Source organism: Aptenodytes forsteri, unplaced genomic scaffold (assembly GCF_000699145.1).
Source record: "Aptenodytes forsteri isolate BGI_AS27 unplaced genomic scaffold, ASM69914v1 Scaffold61, whole genome shotgun sequence".
Lineage (NCBI taxonomy): Eukaryota > Metazoa > Chordata > Aves > Sphenisciformes > Spheniscidae > Aptenodytes > Aptenodytes forsteri.
Window position 1 is genome coordinate 4,003,872 of NW_008794443.1, and position 21,427 is coordinate 4,025,298.

At 45.3% G+C, this 21,427-nt stretch overlaps 2 protein-coding genes across 2 annotated transcripts in view; one reads left to right on the top strand and one right to left on the bottom strand.

Moving 5' to 3' along the window:
* LOC103907474 (solute carrier family 2, facilitated glucose transporter member 5) overlaps positions 1-7,012 on the top strand; it is a 10,543-nt gene extending 3,531 nt beyond the window's left edge. The window contains exons 5-12 of the mRNA XM_009289665.1: positions 2,446-2,598; positions 2,673-2,798; positions 3,087-3,274; positions 3,665-3,775; positions 4,260-4,361; positions 4,767-4,842; positions 5,987-6,114; positions 6,779-7,012. Coding sequence (XP_009287940.1) covers positions 2,446-2,598; positions 2,673-2,798; positions 3,087-3,274; positions 3,665-3,775; positions 4,260-4,361; positions 4,767-4,842; positions 5,987-6,114; positions 6,779-7,012 — 1,118 coding nt within the window. The remainder of the gene's footprint in view (positions 1-2,445; positions 2,599-2,672; positions 2,799-3,086; positions 3,275-3,664; positions 3,776-4,259; positions 4,362-4,766; positions 4,843-5,986; positions 6,115-6,778) is intronic.
* Positions 7,013-10,787: 3,775 nt separating this feature from the next.
* On the bottom strand, positions 10,788-20,504 carry CA6 (carbonic anhydrase 6). The gene is made up of 7 exons (XM_009289786.1): positions 20,426-20,504; positions 18,125-18,307; positions 14,081-14,229; positions 13,576-13,671; positions 12,955-13,021; positions 12,184-12,341; positions 10,788-10,979 (listed from the first exon to the last, which is right to left on the bottom strand). The coding sequence occupies exons 1-7, from the start codon at positions 20,502-20,504 to the stop codon at positions 10,788-10,790; spliced, it is 924 nt and encodes a 307-aa protein (XP_009288061.1).
* Between the last annotated feature and the right edge of the window lie 923 nt (positions 20,505-21,427).

The following is a 21,427-nucleotide window of genomic DNA, read 5'->3' on the forward strand; positions in this document are numbered from 1 at the left end:
AAACAATGGCAGTGGGACTGGAATTTTGGAGGTACAGGGAAGATGTGTGTCTGTAGATGCAGCTATTCTCTGTAATAAGCATCTGCTAGGCACTGGAGCTCTGACAGCCAGGAAACCTGATGTTGTTAATCTGTTTTCCCAGACATCTTAAAGCAGATTTTTTTTTTCTTTTTTTTTTTTTTGCTTTTTAACGTAATCAAAACCAGAATAATCCTTCTAAGTCAAAGTCATTGGAGACAATGCCAGATCCAATAATCCAGTCCTGGAACTGACTGTTATTCCTGCAGGAGAAAAGAAATGTTAAAAGGGAGAGCGAAGGGTTCAGAGCCCCTGGATTAACTGCAAAGATAGTGGGAAGCCGAGGCGAAGGGTGTACGGGAGTTGCTGGTATAAGTGGCTCTATTAGAGCTACAGTAATATGGAACAAACAGAACCCAGAATGGCTGGGTACCCCATGCAGTGCTGCACTGAGAGTGTGCAGAGCTAGGTTGATAAAGGGTCCTAACAGCATTTAAGCTCAATTAATTGGCTTTGGGCTGGTGAGACTGACATGGTCCATGGTTTATTAGTGAATTGGGATATCCTGTAAAGATAAAACGAGAAAACAAAGAACTGATATAGGAAAACAACCTGATCTGTAACATGCAGCAATTGCCATTGGTGAGCTAAGGCAGGAAATTTCTCTAGTCCAATGGTTTTGTTTTGGCTTTTGACTCTCCTAAGCCTGGCAGCTGCTCTTAGCATTGGTTCTCTGAATAAATACTAAGGGACCTGTTAAGCGTGATCCCTCTTTCCAGTTATTTATAACTGACTAAAGGATCTGGACTGGCTGTCCTGACTTGCCCTTCACAGCTTGACTTCACTTGAACTGTGGACACTGTGTCTGGGGAGGGAAGCTGCTGAGCCAAGGCAGCCTGCTTCTGGCTCCGGTAGGATCCGAGCGTCACCCTTCCTCCCAAAAGGGCATCTCCGGTGCTGGTAGCCCTGTTGACAGCCCTGTTGTATGCAGGGCCCCTCTGTGACAGGGCTCGATCAGCATGGGTCTGAAGAGTTAGAAAGCTGCTGTAACTTGAACGCGGTAGTCCAGGAGTCACTGCTAGCGTGTTTTAATCTGGACAATTAAAAGGCTGGTTATAGTGTGAACTTAAAACACTACACCTCGTGAGTTTAGTTTTATAATGTTTTCTAGTTGCTTTAATACTTGTTTCCATGCCTCTTGGCTTTCGGATAACAGCTTGATCATCTTAGTAACTCCGAGCTCCTGAAGGCTAGGAACTTTAGAAATGCAAGATAAGAGTCTCATGTGGTCATTTGACTCCAGGAGTTTGGGTTTTGCGTGCCAGGATTTACAGCGTAAGCATGGGAGCTGGCAGCTCTCTGGGGTTACTGTGGGTGACCATGCAATGTTCCTCAAAATAACCTGTGTCCTATTAGTGTAGAAATACCTATTCCAGCATACTACCTGTAAGAAATCTCAAACCAGCAAAGCTCTCCGCAAAGTGTTACTGAGCAATTAAAGGAGTAGTGAATTTTTAAAAGCCAGCAAGAAGTCGCATCCTTCCACCCCCACATCAGCTTGTTTGGATACCGGTTTCTTTTCTTGTTTTAGAGGAAGTAGAAATTCCTCCCTTACACTTTGAGTTTGTTTCCAAACCTGAAGTAGCACACAATATTTCTTTGCATGTATTGTATTGAAGTACTTGGCAGACTCTGCTGGGAGAAAGCTACTCTTAGGAAGATGAACACTGAGAGTCCCCAAATCATCTGCCAGCTCTGTAGGCAAGACAGGCTACTGTTAGCCTTCTCGGACTCCTAAAATGCTTTGCTGCTGAGCAGTTTATAAGCTAGACCCTCAAAGCACCAGCACGTGGGCAGGTTGCACTCCCAAGGCCCCAAGGCCCCTCGTGCACACATGGTTGGTTCCCTACTGTATTTCAATTGAAATGGGTGAAACAATCCAGGCTCCTTGAATTAACCCCAGCATGGGAATGCCTCTGCAGCTTAGCCACAGAGACGATGTCTGTCTTAAGTTTAATATATGTGAGTGTAATATTGACAGCTTTGGTGAAGGGACAGCATTACCTATGAACAGAGAGATAGTGGGACAAACTTCTTTCTCTAATGGCTCCCGGAGAAAGCTAGATTCCTGGGCACCAGATGCAGCGATGGATTTTGTACCTGTCCACCTACTGAGTGAACCAATGCCACGTGTTTTTTGTCCCATGTTCCACTGAAGAGTGAAGAAAACATACACAGCATATTCACTGGCCAGAAGATGACATTAAATCTTCAGCTGGAGCAGAAGTGTTTGAGTGTGAGGATTCCGTATGTCCTGTGGTCCAGCGGGGATCACTTTGGTCTCACATGGGGGAAAAAGGCATCTTACTGAAGACGGTGAGTGTGCTGATGTCAGCTGCATGTCTAACATTGTTCTCTACCTACTAGGTCTGGCCTCCAATGTGGTTCCCATGTTCCTTGGAGAAATGTCCCCCAAAAATCTGAGAGGTGCTATTGGGGTAGTACCCCAGCTCTTCATCACCCTTGGGATCCTTGTAGCTCAGATCCTTGGTCTCAACAGCATCCTTGGGAATGCCGAAGGTAAAGCCTGGGCTCGGGACTTTTCTGTGGGCTCCATTGGGGAAAGATTTGTCATCTTGTCTTACTTGTTGCAGGCTGGCCCGTGCTGCTGGGGCTCACTGGGATCCCATCATTAATTCAGCTCCTTATATTGCCCTTTTTCCCTGAGAGTCCCAGATATCTGCTGATACAAAAGGGCAATGAAGAGCAAGCACGACAAGGTACAGCATCATCCTTTAATGAAAAGGGGAGGTGGAATGGGATAGATCTGACTGTGGGACACGGCTGACAGCAACCAGCAGTGAAGCAAGCCAGTGTGAAATTCTTCACTGACATGTTGCTGGTGGATGGGATTCCTGCAACATTGCTCCTTTCTCTGCATATGTGAATCCCTGGCTTCCCACCATGGAAGCACTGCTGCCCATATTGTTCTGACTTGATCTGAAGCAGGAGAGCTCACTGTAGACCTGTTCTCTGGGGTCCATAACTCACCTTCCTCTCCCAACTAGCTCTGCAGAAGCTGAGAGGCTGGGATGATGTGGATGATGAGATGGAAGAAATACGCCAAGAAGACCGGTCAGAAAAGGAGGAAGGACATTTCTCTGTACTCAGCCTGTGCACCTTCAGAGGCTTGCGATGGCAGCTCATCTCAATTGTTGTCATGATGATGGGCCAGCAGCTCTCTGGGGTTAACGCGGTGAGTGGGAAGGCGTGTGGGAAAGGCCAGTGGGGTGAGTAACAAAGGGATGGGACTTTAGAGTGGATGATGTGGGGCAGTGCTGACGCAGGAGTACCCCTTCATCAGGGACACTGGTTCTGTGTCACGTTGTGGTGGGTTGACCCTGGCCAGTACCAAATCCAGTACACACGTGTACTAGATACAGAGCTAAGCTCTCCTGTTAAGGATAGTTTGGACGTTTTTAGAGTAAGGTGCTTGTGCCTGGATCCAAACACCAATATCTCCAGAAATGAAAGAATTCAGTTCTCAGGCTTCTGTGCACCAGTTCTGGGATGTAAAAGCAGCCAAAATGGGATTCCTGTGTTCTGCCTTTGGTCAGATATAAACACAGCTGTGGTTTTGCTGCAGGTCTTCTACTACGCAGACAGAATCTTCCAGTCGGCAGGTGTGGACAACAATAATGTTCAATATGTCACTGTGTCGATAGGTGCCATCAACGTCGTCATGACTTTGCTTGCTGTAAGTTTCTCTTAGGGCTCTTTGAGTTCTAGCTTGTCCAGTCTCACCTGTCTGTCACTGTTTAAATTAGGTTGTCATTTACACATACTGCGAGCTGCTTTGCACAATAGATGCCCTGCAGTGTCCCCTGGTTGAAGGCAGCTACGTTAAAGTGATTAATCATGCCGATTTCTCACATGCCTCAGAAGTTTTCAATCTCTGGTCTCCAGGCTGATACGCCCTCCTTTTGCTGTCCAGTGTTACCGTGCAGGGCTTCCACGCAGTTCTCACTGGGATTGGGTACTGAAGGATGGCCTGCCTGTTCTCTCAGTGTTATTGACACATCCAGCTTTTTGCTGGGTGACTTCATGCCCACAATCCATCAGTAGATGCTGGAAATTTCACTGAATTTCTTAAAAGACAAAGACTACCTTAATAAATTTTTGTGGAATAAGAAGTGCTGTGCCCCAGGTTTCTGGTCTCTCACCCTCTTCTGTCTCTTCAGGTTTTCATCGTGGAATCCCTGGGGAGGAGAATCCTTCTCCTTGCTGGCTTTGGATTGTGCTGTGTCTCCTGTGCAGTGTTAACTTTGGCCCTCAATCTCCAGGTGTGTAGTTGAATGGCTCAGGTGATCCTACCCGTGCATTTCTGGACCTTCCAGGGAACAGGCCATTGGTATATTTTGAAGTTGTTTCTACACCCTGGGTGGGACGGGACAGTATGAAATGTTTCTGTACTTGTATATCTACCCAAAGTAAACCCAGGAAAAGCTATGATCCTGCTTGTCTGAATATTACTTCCAGTATGTCATGTTCATAATACCTGTCACATCCATTTGTTGAAGCAAGGACCATAGCCAGGCTATGATTTTTGTGGCTAAGTATGGGCATATCTGGCAATGGAGGGTGACACTGGCTTTAGAATGCCTTCAGATCTTACTACGTAGTGCCTTGAATGTGTTGGTGATGTTCAGATAGGAACCACATCTAACCTGTGATTAAATTCTTCACAGACCACTGTCTCGTGGATGTCTTACCTCAGCATAGTGTGTGTCATTGTTTACATCATCGGACATGCTATTGGAGCCAGTAAGTATGCACAGTTTAGTCCAGTCTCCTCCACGAGCTGGGTAAAGCCAAGTGTTATGCTGAATTTCAAATCAAAAGCTTCGTGGAGCTAATCCAAGGAGATCAAATTTCTTCTCTGTGTGGCCATGCACCTTGTTGATTGCCAGCTAGGCAGTGATTTGCTGGCTGTGTCCGTGAGGCAGGGGAGCATCTGGCTTTCAAGAGGAAAAACAAAGGCACAATTGTGCTTGTGCCTGAGAATTCCCCCAGTAAGACTGGGAGCAAAACTGCGCTGAGATAGTGAGCCCTACCAACTGGGCAGAGACGTTGCACGCTTGCATCTCTAGGCAACAAATGAAATTAAAAGCAACTCAAATTATATGCGTGGCCCCGCACATCACTTTGCAGAAAGGAGATGTGCAGATAGATGTGGATATTGGAAAGGCTTTTGTCCTGGCTCAGCTTCTTAGCGTGGTAGAGTTGTCTGCTTCGCTTAGAAAGCCCTGTCAGACCCTTGCTGGATGCAGCAATGCGGTTTTGAAACTCCTGTAGAGGTTTCACTGGCAGACGGAATTACCTACAACCTTTCCTTTTCCATTTATGCCATCAGGCGGATTCAAGCGCCGGGGGCAGGGAGATTGCTGGAGGGGGACCACCAGGCCAGCTGGACCTGTGGCCTGACCCCGTTAATGAGAACACGGTCTATTCCTGCTTAACGGTGCCACAGGGCAGCAGTGCAGGGCGCGGGCCTGAGGGCTTGTTCCACGAGTCATTTTTCCAACACCTGCATGTGTTGGGGTGTTTCTCTGTTTTTCTTTTTTTAAGAAGCAATCACCTGCTTAGTTGCTGCTCATAGGGTGCTCTCTGGAGAGACAGTTCGTGTTTATCAACCTTATTTTACAATTTGTGCAGGAGATGGGTTCATGGCTACGGTGCAGCCATAGGAGAGAAGAGGTTGATTGCTGTGTGTGAGCTTAGGAAAGTCATTTAGTTGCCCTGTTTTTTTGTTGTTTTTTTTTATTTAATCCCTTATTGGATTTATTGGGTGTTTCTAAACACTAGTAGTTTAGAAACCATTGCCTGCCACTGAAGTGAACAGTGTAATCTAGGAATTCAGAGTGGGGTAATTGCCTTGGGGATTTCCAAATATGCAACTACCTTCCAGGTCCAATTCCCTTTGTGATGATCACCGAGATGTTCCTGCAGTCATCCCGGCCTGCAGCGTTCATGGTGGGTGGGTCTGTGCACTGGCTATGCAACTTCACCGTGGGGCTTGTGTTCCTCTACATGGAGGTAAGATGCGATCACAGGACAGGGCAAGACTTCAGCTTAAAATTAGTATCTTCACCCCTGTGTTCTTAGAGAGAGCCTTTTTAATCCTGAAAGCCATAAATGCCCAAGTTGGTTCCCAGTACCTGTACGCAGGATTATATATTAAGGGCAAGAAACTGATGTTAATCAGCATTTTTTATCACATCTGTCTGTTGCACATGCTTTAAAAGAAAGCAGTTATTTTTCCAGGTGAATGTCTGATCCTGAATTTGGGAGCATGGAAAAGATTGCAAATTCCCCATCTTCCATTTTAGCCAATTTTAGCTTTTGATCTCTAGGTCACCAGTGCAAACTGATCCCTGGCAGTAGTGACCCATAAATTGCTACAGTTGATGATTTTAGCCTGTGCAAAGGGAGCTGGCGAGTTTAGTTTGATTTATGTAACAGACCCTCACCCTCCTTTTCCAGTAAATCCGTGGTGTTTTCCAATAAATCCATGGTGGTGGTATGAGAAGAGAGAATCTAGAACCACCCCTAACTTCTTCTAGTCGTTCAACTTAAAATATGTGCACATCATTGGCTGCTTTTTTTATAGCTATTGCAGGATTCAGCATGTCCAGATCATGTAATGTATGCAGCTGGAGTATTCCTTTGATCCCTGCTCTGTCTTCTTTCATTGCCCTAGGCTGGACTGGGGCCCTACAGCTTCCTCATCTTCTGTGCCATCTGCCTTGCCACTATAGTTTACATCTTCTTTATTGTTCCTGAGACGAAGAACAAAACCTTCATGGAAATCAACAAGATCATGGCCAAGAGGAACAAGGTGGAGATTCAGGAAGACAAAGAAGAGTTTGAGGATTTCCACACTGTCCCAGGCGGGCAGGCAGAGAAGAAAGAAATCTCCAGCAGTGAACTGTGACCCAGCCCAGTGTTTGGCCTGGCCCAGATATTTTTCAGGATCTGTTCAGTGGGAGAACGAATACATCGATTCATTGTTTGATACCGATCTTCATTCAGACCTTCTGCAAACTTCCCACAGCAGGAGTTTCCAAATAAGCCACTGTGTCCCGAGAGTGTTCTCATTGTGAGTAATTAGCAGGACCATTCTGCTTCATGGCATAGCCACTGCCAAGGCAAATTACTCATTCATGGTATTTGTCACAGGGAAAGGGCAATATCCTCAGCCAGCTCAGTTCCTGTGATCACAAAACCTATGTCATAAGGTGATGTATGTCCCTGATGTCCTGACTGACACATCTCAGGTGACATAAGCCAGCACTTGAGCTGGGTTTTGGTCAGTTGTGTGCAAGGAGTGCACTATATTCCTCTGAGGAACTGTCATTCATGTATTTGAGGGTCCAACATGAGTGATGCCAGGCCTTTGGTGCACTGGGGTGGCGAGAGCATCAGTTGTTCTGAGGTACTTTGTTAGATGGGCTGACAATGGCATCTACCCTGTCAGCTCTTGTCCTTCCCTTGTGTGCCTCAAAGGACCGTTAAACTGGAAGTGCCTATCACTATAATCTCACCCAACTCTCTCCTTCAAATCAAACCTAGTCCTCAACTGTTGCTGATGAGTCCTTCTGAAGCCTTATTCTTGAGGTTAGGAGTCATCCATCTGGCTGTTGCTTATTCACAGCCAACTTATACCTATTTGTTCTAGTGGCGCTCTAGTCTTTGAGCTATTTAGCTCATTTCACTCCCTAGTGTTTACACTTCAGTTGCCAAAGAGCAACAGTCCCTCTCTTAATCCTTTAATAACCCCCATATCCCTACTCTGTACGCATGAGCCAGTAGGAGCTCATTCATCCCCCAGAGATACATGGTATTGAACTCTAAGAACCTCCCTGCTGTGTTGCAGGAGTCAAATTCAGGTTGATTCCTGTGCAATGAGCTACAAGTTGGAGCCTGTGTTTGCAAACACATCCAAACTTGTCTTTAGATTCTGACATTGAGTTGCTTAAATTTAATTTTTTGAAATAACTCAGCTCTCAGGTACTTGAAACCACTTGAAAAAGTCTTCAAGTGGTTTAGAGCTTGGTCATTCTACTGGTTTCTGGCTGTGTCCCCTAAGGGCACCATTCCACCTGAAGGCTAAATTGGTTTGGAAAAGCTCCGAGTCTGAAGGACTAGTGCTGACTCTCAGAAGAAAGTAAAGTGCACACTGATAAAAATGGAGGATTTCTTAAAGTTTTTATTAGTTTAGGGGGTTTGGGGGTTAATTATGGCAAATTTAACATGGGGAAATTCAATTTAATTAATTGTTATGTGAGGCTGCTGCCCTCTGTTTTGAAAAAAGCAGAATTGTTGAACAGCCTGGCACGGATTTTGTTGTTGATGGAGATAGCCCTTCACATGATTTACTTTAACCTTAGAAAATGAGTTTTATACCTGCCCTCAAACTTGTGATGTATACATGTTGAAAAAGAAACTGCTTCCATGCTCAGTCTCTACATCCATTTACAGAAAAGAAGGCATGCCATGGATCAAAGCACAATGATTGCATAGGACCACACTCTGTCCTGCAAGGGCTTTACGTACCCTTTCCTATGCGGTAGGTCTGCAGGGGAAGGGGTGGTGATTTGATGGTGAGAAATGGGAAGGAAGGACACACGCAGGGAAGATGGTAAGAAACGGAGACTGGGTGAAGGACATGAGAGATATTTTACTTGATAGAGCAGCTCCTTTGACCAAAGAGAGTGGCACTTTGGCATGTAGGAGGATCTATGTATGGGGACCTAAGTCAAACTCCTGGGTGGGATGTGACTATACAAGGTGTTGGACTGTGCCAAGTTCTGCTCTATTCTTTGTCTCTATCCTACTGATGGAGGCTTTGCTCCCATGTACCTACTTGGAAAAATGACCTGAAGCACTAGCAGGTGCGTAGTGAGCCTATACAAAGCAGAAGGAGAAACAAGCAAATAATCTAAGTTTTCCTCAGTTTCCCGAGCAAGCAGTTTGGATTCTTCTGCTGCCTTAAAAAAAGTTGGGGTCACTGACAGCTGGTGTCAGACTCCAGAACCACCCCCCCCAAGAGGGTCATGGAGGTTTCTCCCCATGCTATGATATCTCCCTTCAGTTGCCCTGATTTGCACAGTGCAAGTGCCCGAACATCTGCAGGACTGAGAACTTGGCTCCACAGGTTCACGTGAGTCATCCACCCTGCAAAACCATTGGAGAACGTCCCAAGAAGAGTGTCTCTATCTTTCCCAAGGACAAGCATCCCTCCAGCCTGGCTCACATACCCCTTCTGGATACTCTTTGCTTTACCAGCTGCTCCATTGAGCCATAAATTTGCCATGCCAGACTGGGAGGCCCATGCCATGCAGTAGTGCAGCCAATCTTGTGCCTTGTGGTACAGGGGGAAGCTGATGAAATGGCCTCCTATCCACAATCCCACATCTGTGCCCACAGTCATCACTAGCTCATTATCCCTCTCCTGCGTGGAGTAGGAAAGAACAGTCTGACTGCCAGCATGCTGGGCTTTTGTCCAGAAACATAAGGTGAAGGCTTGGAGAGACATATCATGGAGGGGATGAACATTCACAAAACTCTCAATGTTTTCCACAGGGAAGTAGAAAGCTGGAAAAGTGCTGGATTTAATACCTGAAATAACCAAAAAGCCAGCTGTTACGTTTCCTGCTATGCTTATAAATCAGCCCAACTCCTGAAGAATACACCCATAGGAACTGGCAGGGCTGTGACAGTCTTAGCTGTCTTGAGCCACAGTTACTGACGTGTGTTGTACCAACAGGGAAGGGGGCTTGAAATGATGAAAAGCTTAGCTCTCTCACGCAACTGTTTGGGAAAATCACTTTTTTTCTCTTCTTCCTCTTTTCTCATCTTGTGTAAAATAGAGACGACGATTATTTATCCTAGGGGAACTGTGAGCTTAAATCCTTCACTGTTTGTAAAAATGTGCTTACATGTTGCAGGAGAAAGCTGTAGTTGCTGTGAGAGTAGCTAGATTAGGGCTAGCTTTAATGATGCTGTAGTTGAAGAATTTCCATCAGCAGGCCTAGATATGGGACAAAATTCTACCTGCGCATATCAGTACCAAACCTGTTAATGATTTAGGCCATCAAGGATAGCAGGGCATGGGCTTTTCATCCTTGGAAGGTAAGCTGGACTCAAGAATAGATGTGTGTCTCACCTATGTGGCTCACTCCATTCAGCAACTCTCTCTTCATGTCTTGGAGCTGCATCTGGATTTGTTCCAGTCTGAGGTTGAATTCTTCTGGATGGCATTGTTCTAGAGCAATCAGACAGCTGAATTTACAGAAGACCAGGACCCGCACATGGTAGATTTTCTGCTTTCTAGTTTGTAGAAGGTTTGGGAAAAACCTTTGTTTTAAAATGCAGCGTCTCGCCTCCATACAGTGCCTGGCTAATCAGCCATGCCAGAGCTGTTTCTACAACGGTTATCCTCACCCATATGGATGCAGACACACTTGAACCTAGTGTTCTTGTGTGGTGCCATGTAGCACCACTTATCTTGGGAGATCTGTGTGACACCATTGCAGTCAAAACAAAGGGCTGGTGCACAACCTACAGCTACCACTGCACCATTAGAAGCAAGATGTGTTGGCAAGGGGCAGAGGCACATGGGCCATCTCCACCTGCTGTGCAAGGACACTGCTACTCCTGGGAAAGGTTATCTCCAGCATGCCTAGCTTAAGTGATTTGCAACTTAACTACTTCCACGTAGGTTTCTTGCCCTTCCCCAGGGAAAGCTTGAGTCCTGCCCGCTGACTCCCTTTACCTTGGGTGAGTTTGGCTCTGAAGGAGGACTCCACCACACGCCCGTTGAGGGGCTGAGCATGCCGGTAGTCATTACGCAGCGTCCTGTTTTGCCAGTCCAGCAAGGTGTTCTCCAGGAGGCTGATCTGTGAGCAACGCAGGCTTATTATGGCAGGCAATGGGAATAACAGCTTTGCCAAGAAGTGCAGTGCAGATCCTGCAGCTCAGGATTAAACCTAGCAATTTGTTATAGAGGAACCCACAGGGTCTCTTGCTGAGTATTAGCAAGGGAAAGGAACAGAACATGAGGGCTCTTATCAGCTAATTCATGATAAAGATATTTTGCCTGAAGGAAGTTTTTAACACCTGCCTGATGGTATGCATGGATGGAGATTTTGCTGCTATTCTGTAGCATACTGTTTTCTCACAAATGCCTACTAGCCTTCCCCCTGCCAAAAAGAGTATTTATTTTTCAAATGAGAACACACTGTGATCCTCCATTACTGTAGTCTCCATTTTATCTTGTTCTGCTCCTAGAATAAAATGTTTCTGTTGTTTCTTTCTCATTAAGGAAGGTGAACCACTCTGCAAGACTCAACAGTAAGCTTATTTTACTTGTGTTACTTTTTTCCCTGCTAAAGCCTTTGTCCTGACAAAGCAGACAGAGCGAAGAGAAGGGAATCCTGCCATGTGACAGTATTCAACTGCTGGCACAAGTGGGGTTACTGCCCAGTGCTCCTGTGCACTCAACAGGGTCCTTTGTCAATGCCTCTGCTGGAGCATGGATGAACCCTCTCCTGTCAACGCAGCCAAAACTCGCAGCAGGCCACTCCTGAAATGATCCCATCTAGCTCTACAATGTAAGCGTAGACAAGAAAACCCAAAAATGCTCATTTTTTTAAACTCAAAATAGTTCTAGAAAAATATGCCAGTTATTCTGTAACTGTCTTAATGTTATGAATGGCTCTTACGTTTTTTAAGGGGTTTTTTGGACTCTTGCAGTGGTTTTTGCCTTGTTGATTCTGACTGGTCTCTTCCTTTTTATAGTGCTTCAGCATGGTTGAGCTTAACTGAGCAGAGAGCTTTGTTACCGCTCACCAGACCTCAGGTAAACTGCTGCTGTACAGAAACTGACCCTTGCTGTGATGTAGCATCATGGTGTCGTTACAGCCACCTGTAATTCCAGTTGCTTAGGAGTCTATCCCAAAAGCCCTGTGTGAGAAATGCCCTATCAGCACCTCTGTCAGCCTGTTCCCAAAATCACTGGAGGACAGAAAAGGAAACTTGTGTGGAAAGGTGAAGCGTGGAGGAAAGTGAAGCTGCTCTGTCTGGTAAACAGCTATCACTTACCTGTGTGTGTGACAGGACAATCGGAGAATGAAAGATGGTCCAGATCACGCTCTCGGAGCAAGGTGGGGTTGTTAGTGAGCCCTGGTACCTGTAGAAGTGTGAGAGGTTTTCTGGCAGCATGGCTTGGACATCCAGAGAAATGAGCTTTGTTGATTGACCTCAAAAGGAAACAGAGAGGCAATAGGAACAATTAATGGAGAACAAAGAGAAAGGAGAGAGTGGTGTTAGAGCTGGGGTTGACAAATCACTTTGCCCAGAGCACTGGTATATTAGACCTTTGGCAGAACTGGATGAAGACGGAGGGAAGTGAATGGTCCTTTCAGTGGATCTACGGGTTGTCATTCAGAGATACCTGGGGTCCTAGAGGTGGTGGGCAGCTGCACCTCAGCGCTCTGCCAGTAGCTGTTAGTCCTCCCAGGAAGCAGAGTATATTAGTGCAGCGCAGCACCTGCTATCTGGGCCTACAGGCTGCAGGATCGTAGGACGTTGTTATTTGATGGTGCTGCAGCGTGTTGCGTAGACCTACCAGGAGTATGTTTATTGCTGCCTTGAGCATCTTCCACGCCACCCTGCTGTGTGGGCTGCTGTTTGAGCTGTGTGGGCAGGGATGGTGTGAAGTTGGGCAGGGATGGTGTGAAGTTGTGCATGGCTGAGGATGCTTGGCCACGTAACTGCAAGCAAAGCAGCAGCAAAATGCCTGTCCCCAGACCCAGTACATACATACAGGTTTTGAGAATATCAAGGATGGAAAAAGGCATTCCCAGGTCTTACCTGCAAACCTGATTTTTGCCAGTTTGGAAATGAATTCACTGTAGTAGGTATTCTCGAAGTGCCCATCCTAAACACAGCATAGAAACTTGAACGAAAAGGTTAGTGACCTGCCTGTCCTTCTATACCATTAATCAGCTTGGGGGATTAATTGATAAACTGGGAGACGGAGAACAAATAGTATTGCAAATCTCTTGGTAGGCTGGACAATCCTAGGCATGATAAGGTATGTACACATAGGTCTCGGGTAGAATAGTGAACTATAAGGATCCTTTTTCACCACTTCTAAATCCACACAAAATCAAGTGCTCTCACTTGCAGATCAGAGCAAGGCCTTGAGGTACAGCAGGGAAAACCCAGCCGCCACACCTGATAATCCATCTGTACTTATGGGGGAAATTTTTCTGTGGCTCCCAAGTTGTATTGGCTGGTATAGTGTGAACCCCAGATGGCATAAGGGAAGAACAGTCCTGCTGCAGCACAGCTTCCTCAAACTGGTAGCAGACATCATCTCTTAAGATAGACGTGCAAACCCAGTACAGGCTGCTTGTGTCTGGACTGTGATTATACCATAAACAGTGATCACAGACTGGCCTTGCTCAGCAGCCTGGGTGTCAAACCTACCGCATACAGGAAGGCAAGCACAGCCAATCCATTTGGTTTGTCTTTGGCTTCTTTAAAGCTTGAGTAGTCAGCTGAGTTGTAATGGACAATATGCAGCTGTCAGAAGAGAGACAGGGTCATTTAGCAAGAAGTCATGAATGGCTTCCTTGGTGCTTTAAAGTACCCAATACAGTCTGAAGGGAGAGTCACCATCCCAATTCCTGCTACTTGTGCCTCACAGCGCAGCCAAATAAACCTTTAGTTTAATAGGTTTGTGACAAATGTGGAAGAACAACTCCATCTTTGAAGGCTATTAGTGCTATTGCAACGGCTTTTCTTAGTCTTCTGTGCCAGCACCGTCAGGCTCAGCTCTTGCATTGCACCAACCACCTGCACTTAAGGGAGCCCTGTTTCTCCCACTTGCCTCTGCATTCCTTCTTGCAGGTTTTGTGGGCTGCAGCTTCCCATTTCGCAATTGCCAGACTTGCAGCGTACCCTCCCTCCAGCCCACTCCGTTCACAAGTACCTCTGCAAAGTATCTCATCCCATCTATGGTGTGTTCGGAGCCGCTGGTCTCCAGGTCCAGGCCACCCCAGTGCAGATGCATCTGTACAGCTGTGTAGAGGCCTGGGAGCCCTCTGGAAATGTGCATGGTGGGTGGCAGATCAATCTGAACTGAAAAAACAGGATTGGAGACAGCAATGGGTGCAGCCATGCCCATTCGTGTAGTTACGCTTACAGTGCCTAGTGCTTTCTGCCAATAACACCCTCTCTGAAATAAGCTGGCACAGGGAACTAACTCCAGTATGCAAGGAAAACCACTGAAGCTTAAAGCTAGGTCTGCTTAAAATCTTTCCTGACCTCAGGCTCGTGCACCTCAAAGACCACACCAGGCACAAAGATGACTGGGCACTAGCTGTGCCTGCAGACTTTTTTTTCCATCTGAGCAGCTCTAGGTTTTTCCTTAGGCACGAATAAAGGTGCTTTAACGCTCACTTCTTGTGCAGTACATCACATCTTGCAGGGCTCTGCACAGATTTGTTAGCTACTTTATTTCCAAGGAAGAAAAGGGGGATAGAAATCAACAAAGTGACTGGCCTCATCTAACCTGCCATCATAATTTCCAGTATTCTGGACTGTGCATGTTCTAGGAACAGGCATACTGGGCCAGAGCCCTGTAAGTTTGAAAAGGCTGTGTTAATGCTTGAAGGATTTGTTGAGACAAATCTCTTTGCTTCTCCTCGCCAAGGAGTATTCACAAAGACACTATGAAACATTTTTCTTCCTGCTAATGTACTGCCACAAATCGTATTTATGTTGATAAAGATGCCAAACCTAGGAGTGAAAATGGAGAATTGTCTCATCCTAATGGAAGCCCAGAGCACGTTACAAAAAATAGCGACTATCTTCGCAAAATGTAGCACAGTATATATGATTCATTAGTCATAGTTTGGGTTTGTGAGAAGTTTGTTTTGTTTGTAAACTGTTTACAGACAGACAAGGTGAAAACATGTTTCCTTGTAATATCCCAAAGAGTCTAGAGTGGGGGGAAAAAATCCATCTACCTTACTTTTTATGCAAGATCCCTGCTGACTGCCTTCCATAATTAAGGTTATGTACCTCAGGTACCTCACTATGGTTTCTACTTTCCGCAAAACACAGCCAGAGAACTGCGTTCTGAGTTTACGGGAAGTTTAAGTCTTCTGTAAGATATTTTATGCAAATACTTCCCTGAAAGCTTGAAGGTCGGTAACAGCCCAGTTTGCTTCTATTTTTCACCCATGTAAAGTGTGTGTGGAAAGTATGACTGCTCTGAGCTGGAAGTGCCTTACTCCTACTTAGCTCTAGTTTTGCCAGGCAGTGGGGAATCAGCTGGGATTACGCAGTGGGAATCTGGGTGCAACTGTGCCTTTCTCCAGCATTTCTGCTCTGCAGTTGGGACTCTTGTCCATTACTGCCTTACAGATTACAGCACAGGCAGCCAGCCTATTTTCCTATCTCTGGCCTCTGAGGCGGTTGAGTTAATGAAGGTCACACTTGAGGTCCCAGTTCTAAGAAAAATCTGCTACTGGAGGAAGCTGCACACCCCCTCCATGGATGACATTTTAATCTTCCAAAGCTGTGTGTGTCCTTGCTACCTACTAGAGGACCAATCATGTTTAAAAAAAAAAAAAAAAGAAAGAAAGAAAAGTCCAAATGCCAAATACAAAAGTCTTCATTAACCTAAGGTTATCTGTGAGAGTGTGTCTGCACAGATGTGGTAGATAGGTGCAAATTCCTTGTGCAGACACTCTGTGCTGCTGCAGATAGGCTTTATCAGGTGGGATTTAGCCTGGTAATTACACAGCTAGAGAGAAAGTGTAGCTGGTGTCTTAGGTGAGACACTTGGTCTCCAGCTCCTGAGAGCCTGTAAGGAGAGTCCTGCTGATAAATCCGTCTCCTGTCGCTTTCAGATCTGCTGAATGTTTTCTGATGTGGCCCAGTGGAACATTTTCCTTGAAAGATATTGCTACCCTGTCCTATTGCACTGAAGCCAGTAGGAAAACCTAGCCTGACTTCAGAGGCGCTATGAATAAGGACAGTCATTTTGCCTTTGTGCTTTTCTAAAATGCCCTGCATCAGAAAATCATTGTTTTGATGTTAACAGAAGAATAGGAGAATACACATGTGCAGTCAGAGATCTGAAAGCTAAACCTGCAGGAATTAATTTGTAGGCAGTCAGGGTAGCAATGCTGACACGAGAGCTTCTAACTGAATGTTGAGCTTGTGTGGGTGACAAACAGGAGTACTTATTCATTATGACTTTTAGAAATACAATCACAACAGCCTTTCTCTGAAGGCAGTATGTCTCTCATCACTTCATTTCCCTGCTCTTGCTCCATACTTCTTTCTCTTACAGAGAGGAAGAAAGGACTGCTGTGCAGCATTACAGAGCTACCAGCTTTATGTTCCAAACACCTTCCCAAAAACGCTCATTCCCTCCCCACTGCAGCTATTAGAAAATTCTCTCATTGCTCATCTGTAGTCCAACAGCATTATCCCAACAGTACCAGCTGATGACTTATTTAGACAATGAATTACAGACTGCAGCAGGGGAATCCAGGACCTCCTAAACTATAAACCCTGCCCTGAGACTGCGTGGCCAAAGGCAAGGTTTTAACCCATGCTGTGCTTCAGCTTCCCTTCCTGAGACCTGAAATACCAATCCTCTGACTATAAGGGAGGGATTCTCCTATGTGTTGTACTTTATGTGATCTACATCTAACCGAACCTTGGATGCAAACTTGCTACTGGTTCTCTATTCCTATCACTTCTAGTTCTTAGTATTATACAGGGGAAAAAGATGCATTTTATGAACGCAGAGAGGAGTCAGTATGTACCAAATACCATTCATTACTATAGTCCTGCAGTATTCTAGCACACTGAAAGGAAGGGTCAATCTCTACTGCTCTAGCTGCCTTTTATCCCTTATGGTCTTGCACAACCATAACTGCCTTTTATTTCTCTGGTTTATATATGTGTTTCTGGACAGCTTTCCTGTGTGATTGGGGAAAACAGCAAATCTAGGAGAGTAGAATGAAGTGAGATGGCAAAGCAAAGTAAGGTAAGTTAAAAAAAAAAAGGGGGCATTGTCTGTGAATAGCATTTCAATCAGCTAAAATGAATAATCTGTTCTTGCACTGTCACGAGCTTGACATCCTCCCAGGACATCTGCTCAGCCACGGAAGAAAAAACTTCCCACCCCTACAGCAAAGCTGACTCATTCCACTGCATTTCAACCTCGTGTCTCTTGCTGGCCACAAAAGGTGTGTGATAATGTTCTAGCTATGGCAGAATGCTGCAGTGATCATACAGGAGCTGTTCCCGTATTCTGCGTGTGCTGGGAAAATATATATCTGAACTCATAAAGTCTCCTTTATACCCCAAACATAATGTAATAAGTGAATGCTACGCTGCCCAGGTGAAACCTCCGGAGGATACACTACAGCCTACTTTATAGCTTAAAAGCAGAAAGCTGTCAGGTTTAGGTAGTTCTTCCATCAGCTGTCCCAGCAGGAAGGTATGTTCTTTCTCTCATTGAATGCACTGCAGGACTAAACTCGGTATGATGCACAGAAACCTGAACTCATCAGTGCAGGATGCTAACAAAGAGGTGTGGATAAAAGGGTTGGGTTTTAAGGACAGACCTACCATTAAAGACATCTGCATTTCAAAAATGTAAGGCCTTTGCTGTGCTGCTTGCTGGCCTGTTCCCTGCACTGTTGGCTGCCAGCATCACCCGCTGTCTTGGAAACAGTGCATGGGAGGCCCCTGGATGCTGCATGTGCGGTGATCCATGCACGTACCAAGCCATGGCTCGGGGGCAAAATGGGGCTGAAGGGGACAGGCAGCACTTGCTTCCTTGTGCCTTAGAGCTTCGCTTTCTGACAGCTAGAGCTGCTGCAGGACCAAATAAACTCCTTGAGCTGTATGTCCTGATTTCTGTTTCAGGCTGCTCCTTTGTCAGCAGTGACTTCTTGACCGGCTCCTCTTTTTAGGTAGGTAATGAGAAGGATCCCCCCAGTCTTACCGGAGTGACCGTTGTTGGTCATTGTGAAATCCCCTTGCAAAGGCCCATCATAACCACTCAGCTCCAGCTGCAGTAACTGGGGGTTGTACCTCACTTTTTTCCTCTGGATGTCAATTGGAGATTGGTGCTTGCCAGCACAGTCTGCAAAGTGCTTTCCCCAGTGCTCTTCATCCAGGTCTCCTTCTGTGTGGAGGAGAAGCAAACCAGGTTATTAGGACACGGTGAGAACTGCTGTTAGCTCAGGAGTCAGAAAACTCTTCTCATTTGCCAGCAGGGCCTGTCAATCTGGTTATTATAACACCAGGAGCTGCAGCAATAAAAGGTTGCTCTGCCTTCCCTAGAGTGAAAATAAACATTATTCTGTCTGCAGGACAACTGTGCTGCAAAATAAGAAACCTGCATTGCAGTAATAGCTTACTGATCGCTGGAGACTGAACCTTCACCGAAAGAGAAGCAGTGTTCATATAGAAATGGGGATTTAAATGGGTCTCAACCACCAAAGGTGTGGAATCAGGTTCTCAATGAACGTGAGAGTGAATAGGACCAGGGCAATAGGTGGAAAGTCTCCACTTAGGATTGGGAACTGGCATCAAATTTGCTTTTTTTAACTAAGGAGAGAGCTAACAAAAGAATTGGAGTGAAATGGTTTAAATAAATGGAACCTTTTCTATGTGTTCTGGGATAGGAGTGGTCTCGGGTGGCTTTGATATCCTGTGTGCATTCTTATTAATAAAACCCACCCCTTCTCCTGAGCGCAGTGCTATGCTTCTTTCCAGCACCCCCTTTTTACACACAACAAATAATGACAAAGTGATTCATTGCTTTTGTGAGACAGATCCTGGTGTGGAATAGTACCTGAGCCTCCCAATTTCGGGATTCAGCTGATTGCTCTGAGCTCTTGATGCCCCTTCAGCCCCCAGGCCTAATAGCCCCTAAAGGTCATGCTAAGTGTCAATACTGGCTCCTTTTCCTGCTTAGTGTCACTAGCTCAGACACAAACATTTGACATGGGACTAAGAACTAAAGGCCCTAGCTTCACCTGCACGTGCTCATGGTGTCCGCAAGTATTTAATACTAACCCCCCCTGTGGTCACCTATGGAGGGAGCAAATGTGTAGGAGACCTGGCATGCTGGATGCTATCCTTTTTCCAATGGCTCTAAGCCTCTTAGCCTTAATTTGAATCTTTCCTGCAGAGGTCTGGGTGCTGCTGAAACTATTAACAGATGCCTGAACCCTTCAAGGCTATTTGCTCTCTCCATACTGCTATATTTAGCACTTTAAGCATAAGTAGAAATTTTAATGCCATCTCTGTCAGGGCCGTGACTGACAATCAGTATGGAAACCTTTTCTTCTTGACCCCAGAACTGCAATATAGCGATCAATGTCAGAGTCACGTCTGTCTGAGAGAAACGGAGCTAGAGCTAAGGAATAATCATCATGTGATTGTTGAACTCACTGACTTCAAATCCTGCAGAGATGGTTTGGAAGGAGAGGTGACTGTTGTAAAAAGAAAATAGTTCAAAGCTACTTCATCATCTTCCTAATTTTCAAATTATTATACTTATGGCCACACTTGGGGATTTGTTACTATTTGCCAATTCTTTTCTTTTTATTTCATTTAAGCAATGTCAGTTTGCAGGTGTTTGTTTCCTGACATTGATTAAATATGGGGGGCTTAGGAGATGCAGACAGCCTGGCCAAAAGAAAATCCAGAGAGAACTTCTGCAAATAGCTTAGTGTCCTAATTGCAGCAGTGTATCTATTCAACAATATCCTTTGTTTTAGCTTGATTCCCAGCCCACTGAAGATCATAAAAGGATTACCGTTTACTTTAATGAGCTCTGCAAACAACCCCCTGAAACAAATGAAAATCCGATAAAATTTCACAAAATATATAAATACATAAATAAGCACTTCTTAGTGATCTGTACCGCATGGGATATGGCAATAAAATAATGAGCAGGCAGTATTTAAAGCTTTTCCTTCCAGGATCATCCAAAGGGCAGCTTTTATTCTAACACATTGTAAAGATTTTTCTCCATTGTTTGAACCTCATTGGTCTGCCAACTCTGACAATGTGCCCTAACCACACAAAGGAGTAAAAAGGGGTGACATTGAAGAGAATCACTTTCAAGACACACAGGCATCAATAAAGAGGAATAAATTAGCTGCTCTGTGGAGATCTTTTGCTAATGGAAAGAGTCAAGCTGAGTGTTGCTCCTGCAGTACCAAAAGGATGGGAGTGTCTTTAGCAAGCTGGCAGTCAGTAGCAATCCCAAAACAGCCTCATTTTTCATTACCTTTGTATGTCCAGTGCACGAGGTGAGAGCAGCTCAGATGCACCAGGAGCAGGCGGAACAGGACAGCTGTGACCCACATGTCTCTCGCTGTATCTGCAGTTGGAACCAAAGTGAGGAGTGCCTTTCTTTAAAAAAGCGTAAATACCAATTTACTCTAGGTCTGGCCTTCCCAGCACCCATCCCGCCCTTCTCCTCACCCATCCAAAACAATAACAGCAAACAATGCCACAGAGATATTTTATTTGGACAGCCAGCTTTAAACGCTAAAGGCACTTTATCGATCCTCTGAACAAAGCTGTCTGTGTGAGCGGAACAGGTTTCCCCCGATGGCCAAAGCTGATGGCCTTGGGGTCACTTTCTGACCCCAGCTGCTACACACTCTCTGCCCGCTTTTCCTGTCCATTCATTCCTGATGAGCAGGTAGAAAGGCTTCATTACAAGTATGTGTAAAACAGTGCTTTGTAAGCAAAGATACCTAACAGGGATCTCAAACACTGTCCTGAGGTGGCCAACTGTTTCCTTGTTACAGGGAGGAAGGAGCCAAGGCAGAAGGCATTTAAGGGACTGGTTTTCAAAAGCGCTGAGTGTTCACAATCTTATTAGAAGTCAAAATTGTAGACACTTAGCTCCTTTGAAAATCAGACTTCTGAGGCCAGATTTAAAAGTGCTCCGCACCCACAAGCCTAGTGTTTCAAAGCATTTTGCTTTCAACACCTTCCCTACTCACTGAAAATCTAGTTTTTAATGTGAGAGATTTGCAAAATTTGGAAAATTCAGAGCTCTGAAAAACTGTTTAGACTGTTGAAAGATACAGGCGTGATACAAGATACTGAAACCCTGATGGCTTTTTAAAAAACATACAGGAATTCAAATAAAAACTAGCTGGTGTCAGATGTCTAAATGCTCTTGTGGACTTCAGCAGCTGCTCTGTACATCTGCAGACACTTGATTTCCTTAAAAATGTGTCCCAACAAAATCATTGCCCAAGGTCCAGTAAACAAG

Bases quoted from the DNA above. Each gene is read 5' to 3' on its own strand.
- CA6 (XM_009289786.1), bottom strand. From the start codon at position 20,504: ATGTGGGTCACAGCTGTCCTGTTCCGCCTGCTCCTGGTGCATCTGAGC. The intron at 13,672-14,080 runs GTACTTGTGAAC...CTCTTCTGACAG, and splicing joins GGATGAGATACTTTGCAGAG to CTGCATATTGTCCATTACAA. The intron at 12,342-12,954 runs GTAAGACCTGGG...TTTCCTTTTGAG, and splicing joins GGCAAAAATCAGGTTTGCAG to GTCAATCAACAAAGCTCATT.